The sequence below is a fragment of the Mobula hypostoma genome, chromosome 5, assembly GCF_963921235.1.
Source record: "Mobula hypostoma chromosome 5, sMobHyp1.1, whole genome shotgun sequence".
Taxonomy (NCBI): Eukaryota; Metazoa; Chordata; class Chondrichthyes; order Myliobatiformes; family Myliobatidae; genus Mobula; species Mobula hypostoma.
Genome location: NC_086101.1, coordinates 48711862 through 48729011, shown reverse-complemented (window position 1 = coordinate 48729011; position 17150 = coordinate 48711862). Strand labels below are relative to the sequence as shown.

Sequence of the window (17150 nt, the reverse complement as noted above, 5' to 3'; positions counted from 1 at the left end):
CAATGGCTGCTGGTTGAGACAGATTCTGGTACTCCCCTAATGCGCTGAAATATGTAATGCGTTGAAAGTCAGATGGGGTAGGTTCAAGGGGAATGTGAGACTAAGGTTTTTACTCAGAAAATTGTGTGGATGCCTGGAATGCCTTGTCTGGTTTGGTGGTTACCCTGTCTGGTTTGGTGGTAGAGGCAAATAGATTAGAGGTTTTTAAGATACTTTTACATAGGCACATGAATGTGAGGAAGGTGGAGGGATATGGACATTGTATAGGTAGGAGGGATTAGTGTCTGGGTTTTTTTTCAATTTAATTTTTAGCTGGAATGGTACAACATTGTGGGCCGAAGGGCTTGTTCCTGTGCAGTATTGTTCTATGTTAATTTAAACTTTACCACCTTTGGACGATGATAAAGGTGAAGTGAACTTTAGTTTTCAGTGATATATAATACTGGAAAGGAGCACTTTGAGTGTGTATAAAAGTACAGCAAATTATTAGATCATGACGGTTTCTCTGGTTGTTCAATCAACTATAAACAGAAATGACTAGTTGCTTATTTGTACAGAAATCACTCTTCCGTCTTTAATAAGTTAGAGCAGAAGATGTTTGCTAGTCTGCAGTTTGGGTTATTTTGATATAATGTAAGTTAAATATTTTCCAAGCAAATATATACTGAAAGATATATATAACATAGTTCTGTATAAAACCAATGTGCCTTCAAGCTTTGCGCTGTTTCAATGTACATGTATATATTAAGAAATATATATTTAGATGTACTACTTGATGGTCATATACAAAATCAAATATGTAGAAAGTGTATATATATTTCACTGTAATTCTCTCACAATAATATTGCCCCGCTGCAAATGCAACGCTGTGAGCTGGAAACCTACCTTGCCCTCTGCTCGGTATCACAGTTGCTGTCACATTCCTCCTCACTCCTCCCCTCAGATCACGTAGCCAGTCCTGTCGCTGCCTATCCAACGTGAAGCAAACCAACCCTCCTTATCTCCTCCTCCTTCCCACTTGTGGCCAAGCCTCAGCGCTCAAGCCGAGCTAGTTCTCGGGGACGCGATAGCGAGGCAGTTTGCAACCAGCTCGCAGCCGACAGTGTTGGAAATCGACAAGAGGCAGGGAAAGCCCTCTGCAATTTGGCAGGGGAATTCCCTCCCCTCTCGTTGGGGCTGGATTCCCTCAGTCTCAGGGACACAGGAATGGGCTGACTCTCCCCGTGCACCAAGAGGGAGAGAATTTATTTCTGCTATGAACTCTGCAGAGAAGGCCACGTTTTCAGTGCACGCTCTCCTAATCTGCAAACAAAAAGTTGCAATATTTTCTTGACTCAGAGGCGGATGAAACGCACCACCTGCCTTTAGATGTTAAACGACCGACCTGGAAGCAAGATTTATCAGCTCTAGCTCAGAAACCTCCTTTCATTAATCTTATCCGCATTTTCACTCTGGAGGACACGGGAGGTTGGTTCGAGGTTATTGCATTTGACTTTTTTATATGTGTGAAAGATAGTAAATGGGTCAAAAATCGCAAGGATATTGTGGATCGTTATGTAATCGGAAGCGATAATGCCTGAAGTAGCTGTCTAAAGAGATAGCAAACATTGACAATAAAACGCCTGGTTTGAAGGTAGGGGCGTTTCTAGATACTGATCAGCGCTTGTAAATCACGGAAAAGTTGGCTTCTAATGCTGTGACAGTGATCAGGCTTTCCTGAATTTGGAAGGAAATGGTTCTGGTGTCTTGGAAGGGTTTCTAGTGACGCGATCCTCCCACGTGTCCGTCCTCAATAACCGCAACTCTAGCTCAGTTTACGAGCGAGCATAAGGAAGAATTAAGCTGTCCACTTGCCAGATCCCATCCCAGAACAATGGAGCAAAACAACAACCAACCTGTGCAGGAAGAGAAGAGCAAGGCTGAGAAGAGGTTCTCCCTGTGGTACATGGGGTGGTCCACACTGGACAGGAGGACCACCTTGCCCATGTTGCCCTGGTTAATGGCCGAGATCCGTAGGCGCTGTGAGAAACAGGAGTCGGGGTCGTCCTTGGCGGCGCGGGAGGTCCTCCTCATTCTCAGCCCACCCCTCGTCAGATGTGTCCCTCAGGCTACCGGCGGTAACTCGTCTGTCTTCATCTTTGAGCACAAGGCGCAGCACATCATCAGGTTCATCCATAACAGTCATGACCTCACCTACTTTGCCTATCTCATCAGGACTCAGCCTGACAACCCCGAGACCGAGATGGCCTGCCACGTTTTCAGAGGCACCGACCCTAATCAGGTAGGTCATGGGTTCCCCAAATAGACAAGAGGTATGCATGCTACTGGTTGTATTACATTTGACATGTGTCTCAGTGTTTGCAGGTAGAATGATCTGCTGCGTCTCTTTGTAGACAGACCCAGATAGAAATTGTACCAAGACTGTGCAGTCAGTATGCCATATCTGATCCTGAACAATTACATCTGGTGTAAAAAATCTTGATTATCAAGAGTCTGGCTCAGCAAACTTTAAACTGTATTGCCCAAAATAATTTATATTTATATCAAAATATAAATCTGTGCAGTAGGCTGAGCTACAGTTGTACACTGCCAAAACGACACTGTTCTGTGATTTCAAACCTAGAGTTTATAGAAATACTCCTTAGACACATAACCAAATGGAATGTTTCATTGTAACTTACTTTAACTCAAACAAAAGTGCAAAGCAAATACTTAATTGCCTTTGGATGATGATAAAGGTCAAGTGAACTGAAGTTTTCAGTGATTTGTGGTATCTGGAGAGGAGTACTTTCAACATGAGAGACATTGTGTATAAAAGTACAGCAAATCATTGGATCATGACAGTTTCCCTGGTTTTTCCATCAAACACAAGCAGAAATGGCTAGTTGTGTATTGGTACAGGAATTAATCTTTCCTCTTTAATAAGTTAGAGCAGAACATGTTTGCTAGTCTGCAGTTTGAGTTATTTTGATATCATATAAGTTAAGTATTTTCCAAGCAAATATATACTAAAGGATATATAAAACAGTCCTGTATAAAACCAATGTGCGTTTAAGGTATGCTCTGCCTCAATATATAGGTATATATATATATATATAAATAAAATCTATATTTAGATATCTGTTCGATGTCATGTACAAAAGAATCTTTGTACACTAATATACTACCTTTATATGTCAAATGACCAATGAAGTGAGGTGCTTTTTTAGTCTAAAGCTTAAAGATTCAGTATTTTTGTGAATGTGGGATTTCATAAAATGTTAAGTAAAATCCAGATTGCTTTGGGAAAATGTTTGCTGAGACTGACTGTTAATATTCAAGGATTTTCACACCAGATTCATTGACAAGGATCAGGTGTGCCTCCTGGGTTCAGAACCTCAGTAAAGTTTTGGTAATTCCTGGAGAGTTTTCAATAGGGTTCTTGGCATTCAAATTAATTCCAGCATATGTTCTGGCATAGAATGATTCTATTGTTCAGGACCTTGAACACTTGGGTTTTAAGCACAGGGTACAAAATGTGTTCTCAGGTGAAGGCTAAATAGTTGGCTTTCTGTATGTGAGGGCATAATGCTTGAGTACAGAGGAGTATGACCTCATTGCAAGCAGCCAGTGTGAATGGGTGTACTGTGGCTGGCCATGTGGAACTGAATTGAGACAGGGTGTGCTTGTGTGCAGAGTATACAAGGTTTTATCCGCAGTTTAACTTGACACCAGTAGGTGTAAAATAGAAGTGTTGTCTATGTTTGGTTAGCTTAGTTTTCTTTGTCAATTGGCAGCAGTTTTGCAATAACCCAATTCCCTACTTTGTAATCTATTAGAATTATCCAATGTTAAGGGGGTTGAGGATCTTAGAATGGCAAAATTAACACAGTGTGGCATTTAAATCCAGCCCTATAGCTGATGTCTCACTTTGTATCTAAAATTAGGATCCATCAGTAGCAGCAGTGTGTCAGAATGGAATTCCATGTTGTTGGACTATATTTGGAATTGGATTGCATTAACACTGCTGTGAAACAATCAAAAAGTGTTCTGTACTTTTTCATTGAAATATGTATACATTTTAATTCTGCCCACACTGTCAGTTCCTAGCTCTCTACTCTGGAATGGTATAATGTAGCCCTTTTTGGTCTTGTGTATTCAACATGCAGTTTTACAGCCCCTTTTTTTATTGATAAAACTCTTACCAGCATTGGCAGTGTTTAGCTGCTCTTGTTCTTGATGAACACACCTAGGCTTCAGTGCTATTTGGATTAGTTATCAAAGGTTTCAGATGATCGTTAGTCTACACTTGAGGTCAGGATCATTCAGTCCTGATAAAGGGTCTCAGACCGAAACATCGGCTGTTTATTCCTTTCCATAGATGCTGCCAGACCTGCTGAGTTCTTTCAGCATTTTGTGTGTGCTTTCTTCAGGGATTAGCAGGTCAATGTCTTCCAGTGTATTAATGGATTTACGCTGATCACATTCCTATTCAAATAGATCTGATATTTTGAGGGCTGGTTAAGATGCTTCAATAACATTTAATCAGAAAAAAGTGATCCTTATAAATACCACATGATTACTATTTCAGAGTTGTACTCACTATAATGACAAAATGATTTGCACATTTGACTGTTAATGAATTTTAAGAGATTTATAGCATTTGGCGCATATGCAGTTTACGAGATAGAATAAACACTTTACAGCAAAGCCAAATATAGACTGCAGAATCAGTCCAGGGTTTTGTGTTTAAGTCTCTTGATTGGGACTTGAATCTACAGCTATCTGCCTGGGGGTACAGAATACTGCTACCTACTCAGCCATAGCTGACTCTAGATAGGGTACGAGCTGGAAGGAACAACCACATAATAGTGGAAACTCTAATTAGCTCACACAGATTAAGAAAACTGAGAATACTGGAAGCACATGTAGATCAGGCAGCATCTGTAGAGGGAGCATTAATGCTTCAGGTCCACGATTTCTCATCAGCAATGGAATTCGATCATTTTTCCCTCATGGGTACAAGAAACTCAAAGCTCACTGCAGCAGTCGAGTTCCTGCTGGTATTATCCCAGTCCAGTCTGGCTCAGGTTCACAACCCTTGCTGAGGCATCAGGAATGTGCATCGAGGACAGAGACTCACCCTTCAAATGATCTCACCCAAAAGCAATAGTATACTTGATAGAACATTAAAACGCAGCTAAAAGTAAAGGAGATCAGGACAGGACCTATCCTGGCTCTGGATAGTGGTTGAATAGTAAAATAAGTGCAGGGATCCAGATTCCATTATGGTGCATTATGTCCATTGAAAATGTCTATTATGGAAAACAATTAGAATTCCATTACTGCACTTGGCCAATGTATATGGTAATACTTGTTAAACACAATTCATGCCTGTTGATCTTGGATAATGCCAGGACTGAACATGACTGTGATGTTTTTATCAAGGAACCACTTACTGACACACTTGGTCTCTAAAAGCACAATTGCAACATAGCCAATGTGTGGAGTATGAGGAGTGCTACTCAAAACTCATGGCAGTGTGTAGTATTTGCATTTAAGCCTCCATCATTTTGATACCACTGATACTTCTAATGTATTCTGAGGATTATCCATTACATTGATTTTCCAACATTTTCTTTAATCCCGTGATTGTTATTGGTGTGGCATCCTTCGTTTTTTTGACCACATTCTCCTGTTAATTTTAACTATTTTGTTTCTCTATTGGATATTCACCACACGTTCCCTACCAGCTACCCCCCCCCCCCATTACCCCCAGGAGAGGCTGCTGTCAAGTTATTCCTTATGCTCAATCTGATTTGTTTTTTCTTCAGAAAGTTTTACTGAGCTATCTGGTTATTCCGGTTCCTTCAAATGATCCCTCTTTCCTGAGGGGATGTTCTAATCCTTCTCTTCTCAGTGATAAACATATAATCAGGTGCTGATAAGAGACATAAGATCTGTGCCCTTCCACCTTGTGGGGTCTTTTTGTTTTCCTCTTTCTACAGAATGATGCAGCTTTCTCCAGTACATTTCCTTTTGAAGTGATGGTGCCACTCACTGTATATATGGGATTAAAACATCCTGCATAATTACTTGTACAAACCATGAACAATGCAGATATTACATCTTTATTCAAAATAAAGAGGGGTCCATGAAACATTACGTTCAACAAAAGATTAAGAAAAAGCCTCACATAGCACTAAAGTTCCATTTGGTGAAGTGTGAAGTTTCAGACGGAGAGTAAAAGGAAGGCCTTGTGTCAGTATCTAGGATAGAAGTGATGGGTTGACTACTGCAGTAACAATTCTATGATTCTGATTACGGTATGCACCACTTGGCATTCATGTCCAGGAAAGATGTTAGACTCAATTAAGTTCAAGTTAGTTTATTGTCACTGGTATGCATACACATGAGAATTAGTTTTTTGCATTACAAACAGGACATAAGTTAATATAAATTACACTCTTAGCTACATGATGAAACAAACATATTGAGACAAATTGATAGTTAATAATAGTTGATAGTTGACAAGTTAATAAACAAGTTGAGAAAGAGGAAAATAAATACGGTCTGAGACAGCATTAAGATTTTTCAGGTCAGCTCATGAGCTGATGATAGTGGGGAAGAAGCAGTCGTTGGACCTTGAGATATGGGTACTTGGGCTCCTGTACCACCTAATGCTATTGTAGATGGTTTAAACTAGATTTACAGAGGGTTGGGAACCAAAGTGGAGAGGCAGAGGATGAGGTGGTTGGCGCACAAGTAGAGACAGCTTGTAGGGAGTTTGTGAGGAAGGTTAGGCAGATGATGGAGCAAAGGTGTACTCAGCCAGATGGTTTGAGATGTGTCTGTTTTAATACAAGGAGTATCATAAACAAGGCAGATGAACTTAGAGCATGGATCAATACGTGAAACTGTGACGTTGTGGCCATTACGGAGACTTGGATGTCTCAGGGACAGGAATGGCTGCTGAGTGTGTCGGGCTTTAGATGTTTCAAAAAGGACAGGGAGGGAGGCAAAAGAGGTGGGGGTGTGGCATTGCTAATCAGGGATAGTATCACGGCTGTAGGAAAGGAGGAAGTCATGGGGGGATTGTCTACTGAGTCTGTGTGGGTGGAAGTCAGAAACAGGAGGGGGCAATATCTCTACTGGGTATTTTTTATAGACCTGCCAATGGTAACAGAGACATCAAGGAGCACATAGGGAGGCAGGTTCTGGAAATGGCGCTATAACAATAAGGCTGTTATGATGGGTGATCTCTGTAGAGCAAGGGGTTTGGATGGTGTGGAGTTTGTTATGAGTGTTGTAGATCAGCCAACTAGAGGAGAGGCTGTACATGATCTGGTATTGGGAAATGAATCTGATCAGGTGTCAGATCTCTAGGTGGGAGAGCATTTTGGAGATACTGACCACAACTCTATCTCCTTTACCATAGCATTGGAGAGGGATAGGAGCAGGCAATTTGGGAAAACATTTAATTGGGGTATGGGGAAATATGATGTTATGAGGCAGAAATTTGAAAGCATAAACTGGGAGCAGATGTTCTCTGGGAAATGCACGGCAGAAATGTGGTAAACGTTCAGGGAATATTTGCATGGCACTCTGCATAGGTATGTTTCATTGAGGCAGGGAATGGACGGTAGGGTAAAAGAATCATGGTGTACAAAGGATATAGAAAATCTAGTTAAGAAGAAAAGAAAAGCTTAAAAAAAGTTTCAAGAAACTAAGTACTGTCAGAGCTCTAGAAAATGACACAGTTGCCAGAAAGGAGTTTAAGAATGAAATTAGGAGAACTAGAAGGGGCCATGAGAAGGCCTTGGCGAGCAGGATTAAGGAAAACCAGGATGAGCCGCGTGAGAATAGGACTAATCAGGTGCGATAGTGGAAAAGTGTCCATGGAGTCGGAGGAGGTTGCGGAGATGGTTGCGGAGATATTTAATAAATATTTTGCTTCAGTATTAACCAGGGAAAAGGACCTTGGCAATTGTGGGGATGACTTGCAGTGGATTGAAATGCTTGAGCTTATAGACATTAAGAAAGAGGATGTGCTGGTGCTTTTGAAAAGCATTACGTTAGTTAAGACGTCAGGTCCAGACGAGATATACCCCAGGGTACTGTGGAAAGTGAGGGAAGAGATTGCTAAGCCTCTAGCGATGAACTTTGCATCATCAACAGGGACTGGAGAAGTACCAGAGGAGTGGAGGCTTGCAAATATTGTTCCCTTGTTCAAGAAAGGGAGTAGAGCTAACCCAATAAATTATAGACCAGTGAGTCTTATTTCAGTGGTGGGCAAGTTGTTGCAGAAATCCTGAGAGGCAGGATTTATGAGCATTTTGAGGGGGACATAATCTGATTAGGGATAGTCAACGTGGCTTTGTCAAGGGCAGACTCTGCCTTATGAGCCTAATTGAATTCTTTGAGGATGTAACAAAACACATTGATGAAGGTAGAGCAGTGGATGTTGTGTATATGGATTTCAGTAAGGCATTTGATAAGGTTCCCCATGCAAGGCTCATTCAGAAAGTAGGGAGGCATGGGATCCAAGGAACTCTTGCTTTGTGGATCCAGAATTGGCTTGCTCACAGAAGGCAAAGGGTAGTTGTAGATGGTTTGTATTCTACATGGAGGTCGGTGACCAGTGATGTTCTGTAGGGATCTGTTCTAGAACCCCTCCTCTTTGTGATTTTTTAAAGTGAGCTGGATGAAGAAGTAGAAGGGTAGGTTAGTAAGTTTCCTGATGACACAAAGATTGGGGGAGTTGTGGACAGTCTGGAGGGTTGTCAGAGGTTACGGCTGGACATTGATGGGATGCAGAACTGGGTTGAGAAGTGGCAGACGGAGTTCAGTCCAGTTAAGTATGTAGTCGTTCATTTTGGTATGTCAAATTTGAATTCAGAATATAATATTAATGGTAAGACTGTTGACAGTGTGGAGGATCAATGAGATCTTGGGGTCCATGTCCATAGGACACTCAAAGCTGCTGTGGAGGTTGACAGTGTTGTTAAGAAGGCATATGGTGTCATGGCTTCATCAACCATGGGATTGAGTTCAAGAACCATGAGGTAATGTTACAACTATATAAGGCCTTAGTCAGACCCCACTTGGAGTACTTGTGTTCAGTTCTGGTCACCTCACTACAGGAAGGATGTGGATACTATAGAGAGAGTACAGAGGAGACTTACAAGGATGTTGCCTGAATTGGAGAGTGTGCCTTATAAGAATAGGTTGAGTAAACTTAGCCTTTTCTCCTTGGAGTGACGGAGGATAAGAGGTGACCTGATAGAGGTGTATAAGTTGATGAGAGGTACTGATTGTGTGGATAGCTAGAGGCTTTTTTCCCAGGGCTGAAATGGCTAACACAAGGGTTCATGGTTTTAAGTTGCTTGGAAGTGGGTACAGGGGGAAATGTCAGAGATAAACTTTTCACACAGAGAGTTGTGGATGCATGGAATGCACTGCCAGCTACTGTGGTAGAAGTGGATACAGTAGGGTCTTAGATAGGTACATGGAGCTTATGCTAGAAATACTAAATAAGAAAAGCAAGTGCTGGAAATTATCACTGGATCATAGTATGACTTTGTGTTCCACTTGGTTCTCTTGCAACTTAGTGGTATGAACGTTGAATTTTTCAGTTTCAGATAATCCAGTGTTCTCCTCCCACACACACTCACTTGTCCAACTACTTTTCTTTTCCTTCTGTTCATCTTTCCCATGCCTTGTTCCACCTGGTTCCATCTGCCCATCTGATTCTGTTACGTAATTGTCCAGGAATCCCACTTCCCTCCTCCACCTATTTCATCTACTCATCATCCACTCTTCATCTGGCTTCACCTATGACCTTCAGGTTCTTTCCCAACATGTTCCCCCCTCCCCCTCCAGCTGCTTTTTACGGGCAACATTTTGCTACCTTGATGGAGGGTCTTGACACAGAATGTTAGCTTGCACCTTTTGCATCCCCATAATCCTGGACCTGCTGAGTTTGCTCACCATCTGGTTTCATAGACCAGAATAACATGGAGCTATGTTTTGAACTGTTAGCAGAGAAACACCAAGATGAAATCCCATCACAGCAGTTAGCATTAAAAGTCAAGTCATTAAGTAAATTTGGACTTTGATTAAAAAAAATAGCTTTAAAGAAAGAAATCAGTGATACCTACCTGCCTGATGTGTGTGTGACTCAGGTGTACTAATGCAGTGGACTCTTAGCTGCCATCTGAAATTCTCAACAAGGTAAGAGCCCATGGTGTTCGAGGTGAGGTACTAGCATGGATAGAAGATTGGTTGATTGGCAGAAGTCAGAGAGTGGGGATAAAGAAGTCCTTTTCAGGGTGGCTGCTGGTGACTGGAAGAGTTCTGCAGAGGTCATTGGTGGGACTGCAACAGCACTTAATGTGCTAATGGAACTCATGGCATTGTGGCCACATTTGCGGACAGTATCAGGAGGGCGAGGGACCGGTAGGGGCAGAAAGAATACAGAGTGGGGAAGTGTGGCGTTATCCACTTTGGGAGGAAGAATAAGGTGTGGACTCTTCAAAATGGGGAGAACATTCAAAATGAGAGGTGCAAGGGGCCTTGGGAGTCCTGGTTCAGTATTTTCTCAGGGTTAACTTGAAGGTTGAGTGAAGAAGGTAAGTGCATTGTTGGCATTCATTTCAAGAGGACTGAAATATTAAAGCAAGGATGGACTGCTGAGGTGTTTGTCAGACAAGATTTGGAATATTGTGAGCAATTTTGGCTCTGTATCAAAGACAGGATGTGCTGACCCTGAAGAGGATCTAGAGGAGATTCACAAGAATAATTCCAAGAATGAAACGTTTAACATATAAGGAGCATTTGATGTTTCTAGGTCTGACCTCAATGGAATTCACAAGGATGAGGAGGACATCTCGTTGAAGCCTACTGATACTAAATGGCCTGGGTAGAGTGGACATGAAGAAGGTGTTTTATTAGTAGAAGAGCCTAGAAAGGTACACTCTATGAATGAAGGGATGTCCTTTTAAAACTGAGAAGAATTTCTTCAGTTAGAGGGTGGTGAATCAATGGAATTGGTTGCCACAGAAGGCTGTGGAGGCCAAGTCATTTGGTGTACTTAAGGTAAACATTGATAGATTCTTGATTGGCAAAGGGGTTATGCGTTACAGGGAGAAGGAGTTGAAAAAAGATCAGCCGTGTTTGAATAATGGAGAAAACTTGATGGGCTGAATGGCCCATTTCTGCTCCTATATTGTATGGTTTTATGGAACTATCCTAACAAGCCATTTAGTTCAGGAGCTAATTAGCCAATTAGGGATGAACAATGAATACTAACCCATACAGTGATGTCCTCAATCCATTAACGAATTAAAGAACAAGACAGGCTGAGAGTGAAACATGAACTAATTGGAGCAGCTTTTGGCCTGAGTGGATATCCCAGAATCTTTCGTCGTGGATGCCAACTGATCTCTGTTGTTTTGAAACATCAGCTGTTCATCCTTGGAGAACTCCACAGGAAGGAGCCCAGAAAAAAGTGTAACTTGGGCTAAGATGAAAGGCAGAGAATTATTTTATTTATTTTCAATACATCTGTCATTTACAGTTTTCTGAAAAAATGAACTGATTCCACTCTGCTTCCTGTAATTATCTTTTGTGTTTGAGGTGGAGTCATTTATTCAAGCCAGTTAATTGTTCAAGTTGTTACCAACTAGATATACCAACTCGGCCTGCTTGATTATCTCATTGTGACTCCCATCAAATATAGTGCTGGTTTGCTATTGATTAATACTTGCCAACACTGGCATTTATCTATGATCAGATAGCTAAAGTGATTTATGTTTCTAATAATGATGGAGCAATTAAAATCCTCTTGTAAAAAAACATCATATATAAGGGACAAATGTGCCGAATATAGAAACATTTGAGGGAGGGTGCATGTGTGTTACGTATGTGTTTTAATAAATGGCTCAGAGCAGATTGAGAGACGAAACTAATGGATTTGGTCATTATAGAACAATCTCGTATTTCTGACTGGTATTGCTGGAATAAACTTGGCAGCGTGTTCATAGTTTATAGCGACTGGTTCACTAGCAGATAGCCAGATTAATCCATTCTTGTTTTGATGGCAGTACTGCAGGAGGTTGTTGACACAAAAAGATCTGAAAGAAGATATGCCTTTTCTTAAAAAAAACAAGGACCTCCTGCTCTGAAAGAAAGTATTTGCGGTTGTTAGCACTTTTCACACCCTAGGACACCCCAAAATTTTGCAGCCAGTGAACTGTGACCATTGTTTTAATTTGTGGAGGATCTTTTCCTACTAAAATCTCTTGGGATTGAGGATGAGCACTCCAGTTTTGTGGAATCTGAAATGGTTCTGAGGTGGTTAAGGGTATAGATGTGGGACCTGTTGATTCTTCCACAAGTGAGGCAGAAGTCAGGGTGGGTGAATAATACAAGAGGTTCATCCTCCATTTTCATCAAAGTTTTGCTTGCTCCTATTGGAGACTTAAGGTTCCCAGAAGCCCCATTTTGAGAAGTGCTATGCCAGGTATTGCTATGTGTTGTTGATGATGTTATCTTTCCCCTAAGGAAGCTTTTCTCTTTACTCTCTGTAGTCCTTAGGATGATAGAGCTTGGGTTTAGGTGCCTGGTGTCAGGCCTGATGCAGTAATAATATTCTGCTCCACTTTTCCTGCTACGTCAGTGATCCGTACACTCAGTGGCACATCTGATAAGGCTACTGCCTCAAGCTCCAGTGATCTGGCTCAGTCCTAACCCCAGGTGCTGTCTGTGTGGAGTTTGCATGTTCTCCCTGTGGTTGCATAGGTTCCATCTTGGTACCCTGGTTTTCTCCTACATCCCAAACATGTAGATTGATGGCGTGTAGCTGAGTGGTAGAATCTATGGCGAAATTGAGGGGAGTTTGAGGAAAATAGAAAGGAATTAGTGGAAAGTTATTGTAAATGGGTACTTGATGACAATCATTCCATGTGTTTTAATAGAGGATTATTAATTTTACAACTAGAGGGCCAGAGTATAGCAGGTATTGCAAAATACTTGTAAAAGAATGATTAAGCTGAAACTGCACAATAGTAAGACCTCATTGAGGTTGCAAAGGGCGTTTGCTAAATTGGTGTTCACAGTGGGAGACATCAGATTTGAGGAGACACAAAACAGCCTAGGATGGTCCTCTTCACTGTGGAAAAGGTTGAAGAGAAATTTAATAATGTACCATTGTAAATTTTTGATTGAGAAAATAGGAACAATCTCCATTGATGAATGGAAGTAGATTTCATGTGTTTGGGAACTGGTGATAGAACCAGAGTTGGAATGCTGTTAATGTGTGGAGGTGTTATGATCTGGAATGTACTGCCTGAAAGTCTGGTTAAAACAGGTTTCATAATGATTTACAAAGGAACTCAGAAATAACTGAAATGGAAACTCAACGTTCATAGTAAATTTATTATCAAAGTACATCTATGTCACCATATACAACACTGAGATGCATTTTCTTGTGGGCATACTCAATAGATCTATAGAATAATAACCATAACAGAATCAATGAAAGACCAGTCAACTAGGATGTTCGACCAAAGTTTAGAAGATAAAAACTGCAAATTGAAAAAGAAGAAATACTAATAATAAGTAAATAAACAATAAATACTGAGAATGTTAGAGGAAGCGAGTCCGTTAGTTGTGAGAATATTTCAAAGATGGGCCAAGTGAAGTTCAGGAGCCTGATGTTGAGGGGTAGTAACTGTTCCTAAATCTGGTGGTGTGAGTCCTGACATTCCTGTACCTTGTTCCTGATGGCAGCAGCAAGAAGACAGCACGTCCTGGGTGGCTGGGATCCCTGATGATAGATGCTGCTTTCCTGTGATTCCATTTCATATGGATGTGTTCAATGGCTGGGAGTGCTTTACCCATGATAGACTAGGCTGCATCCACTACTTTTTTGTAGGATTTTCCATTCAAGGGCATTGGTGTTTCCTTACTGGGTTGTGATGCAGCCAGTCAGTATACTCTCCACTACAAGCATGTGGAAATGATGCCGGAGAATGGTAGTAATTGAATCAGTAGACTTTAACCTCTTTTTTGACTGACCTTCACCAATCCTATGTCCTGCCCCATTTTGACTGGAAGAGTTTCATGATGTACTAACTGGTCACCACTACTGGTCTTCTTTTTCCAAACATCATGCTTCACCTCCTTGGACCAGTTCCAAAATCACTTGGTTTTTGTTCACCTCTCTTTAGGCTCATATGGCACAGGTGAATGCCATTTGGCACATCAGGACTTTGCTGGCTCTCTGAAAGACCTACCAACTCCTTCACCTGTTCCCCAAAGCCCTTCAAACTCTTGCTTTTCAAAATGTTGCTGAATTGTATCAAAGATTCATAGATTTGTACCGAAGGAAAACAGGTCAGTTGGCTCACTTCACACATGCTGACCAGTGGGCACCCTTCCTTATTAACCACACCATCCAGCACTTAATCCATAGCCCTCACTGTCTAAGTGACTTAAGTGTTCATCTAAACCCAGGATTCCCAACAACACACATAAAAGTTGCTGGTGAACGCAGCAGGCCAGGCAGCATCTCTAGGAAGAGGTGCAGTCGACGTTTCAGGCCGAGACCCTTCGTCAGGACTCCCAGGATTCCCAACCTTTGTTATGCCATGTACCAATACTATTAAGCAAGCGCTCCGTGGATCCCAGATTGGGAACCACTGATCTAGGCACTTCCTAATGCTGTCCGTGACCCGGCTTCAACCAGTCTTTCAGGCAATGCGTTCCACTCTGGGTTAGGAAGATCTCCCTTCTGAATCTCTTCTCCTTACCCTAATCCTATACCCTCTAGTTTTATCTACCTCTAATATGGGGAAAGGTTTTCTGCCATCTATCATAGCTATGCCCCATAAAAAGTTTATAAACCACGATCATGCCCCATCTTAGCCTCTCCTGTAAAGATGCCAGACCTATGTACCTTCTCCAGTCTCTCTAAATAGCTGAACTGTTCTATCCCAGGCTGTAGATGTCCACACATTACCCAGACCTAAAATAAGCTGCAAGATATTCTTTTATTGCGGGAGGATGTTGGAATTGCCGATTGTCGCAATGCAGTAGATTGACATGAACTCAATGCAGCCAAGTTCAGTCTTTCTTGGCAGCTGAGCCAAGCAAGTTTTAATTGAGTTTGAATCAGGATTAAATTGAAGTTGTACTGGGGATGCACTTATGACTATTTGAAGCTGCTGTGCTGGTGCTGTGTGTATGTTGTTTACAGGATCAGAATTTCTTCATTCTGCTTTCAATGTTTCTTCTTCCTGTCGTCAGCACCTCCTTGAGTTTCTGTGTTCTCCTCCTTTATCTTTCTTCTTCCATGCTTTAGAAGCGTGGGACTTTACAGCACCAAAACTGGTCCATTGGCTGACTGAGTGTACAGCAATCACCAATCTTTCACCTTCCCTAATCGTACACCAAAGCCATTTTCTTAGAAAAATAGTTCAATACTGCAAAAGAACAAACAAAATTAATCTCATCAGCCTGCAAACGATCCTTATCCTTTCATGTCATTTGTCTATCTAAGTGCCTCCTAAATCCACTATTTTGTTTGCTTTCACCACCATCCCTGAAATTCATTGCCAGAGACGGCTGTGGAGGAGGTTTCAAAGGTGAGGTTTCAAAGCTTTCAACGGTACATTTACTGTCAGAGAAATGTATACAATATACATCCTAAAATGCTTTTTCTTTGCAACCATCCACGAAAACAGAGGAGTGTCCCAAAGAATGAATGACAGTTAAATGTTAGAACCCCAAAGTCCCCCCCGCCAGCTCTCCTCCCTCCTGTGCGTAAGCGGCAGCAAGCAACAATCCCCCCCTCCCCCCACCAGCGAAAAAAAGACATTGGCACCCATCACCGAGCACTCAAGCGTCAGCAAAGACAAAGACTTGCAGTACTCCAAAGACCATGCATTCACCGGGTACTTGACATACCACAGGTCCTCTCTCTCTGTAATAAAGGAGAAAGAGATGTCTCCGTTTCACAGCGAGAGGGGGGACATAACAAACAATTTGCTGGTTTATGATGTAGCACTTTTTCTGAGACCTGTGCCCAAAGGTCTCAGGTTTCTGGGCACACAGCCAAAGATCTTCCAGCTCCCATGACAGTCGTGATATCCTGAGAGCGGGTCCCATTCCTGCAAAGAACCAAAGTCAGCGTGTAACTCCAGGTCAGGGTCTTCAAAAGAACCCTGAAGGGAAACAGAGAGATATTAAGGATGGAAATAGAGCTGCTTCCGACGATGTAAGCAAAGGAGTCGCCGTTTAGTGCCATCTTGACTAGGCTCCGCCCTCCAAATATTATTGGGTTTACTTAAGGCGGATGTTGATTGCTTCTTGATTAGTAGGAGCATCAGGAGGTAATGGGGAGAAGGCAGGAGAATGGGGTTGAGAGGGAAAATAACTCATCCATGATTGAATGGTGGAGCAGACTCGACGGTTTGAATGCCTTGATTTTGCTCTTATCTCTTGTGGTCTGCTAACATGGCAATTTGAATATGCAGGAAGATCAGAAGCTGCAGAGGGTAGTAGACTCAACCCATTACATCACGGGCACATCCCTCCCCAGTACTGGTGTATCTGTGTGAGAGGCTGCCTCAAGAACATCCATCATCAAAGAAGCCCATCATTGGCCTATGCCAGCTTCTAACAGCTATCATCAGGCAGCAAGCATGGAAGCCTGAAATCCTACACCAGCAGATTCAAGCACAGCTGCTTTCTTTTAATCATTTATTTCTTGTGGCACAGCACTTATCCCTACCTCAGGGTGTCAACACTGCGATCACTTTGACCATTTTGCACTACAATAACTAACCCAGGCTCAGTAGTGGCCTTTGATTTCAACTTCTCCCAATCTCTCAAAATACCTTGTGTTTTATGTGACAAGATCCTCAATGGTGCATGGTTGCACCTTTAAGTTATGTGCTGTCCTTTCTTGTCACTGTTGATGTATCAGTATCATGTAAGTGGACAATGGAATCCTTTCTCCAAAGCAGAATATTTAGAATATTTTCCTGCCTGCAGATACGAAGTACATGAGATGATAATGATAATAGTGATAATGAGATGAGAGTGGTGAATCTGTGGAATTCTCTGCCACAGCAAACTGTTGAGGCCAGTTCATTGGCTATGTTTAA

The 17150-nt window shown here is 41.8% G+C and overlaps 1 protein-coding gene across 2 annotated transcripts in view; it reads left to right on the top strand.

The window, feature by feature from the left end:
• The first annotated feature begins 1038 nt into the window (after positions 1–1038).
• Positions 1039–17150, top strand: part of tbc1d4 (TBC1 domain family, member 4) — a 313622-nt gene continuing 297510 nt past the window's right edge. For both annotated transcript variants that reach the window (XM_063048455.1, XM_063048461.1), the window contains exon 1: positions 1039–2281. In XM_063048455.1, the coding sequence (XP_062904525.1) occupies positions 1874–2281 (408 nt within the window). In that variant the 5' untranslated portion in view covers positions 1039–1873. The remainder of the gene's footprint in view (positions 2282–17150) is intronic.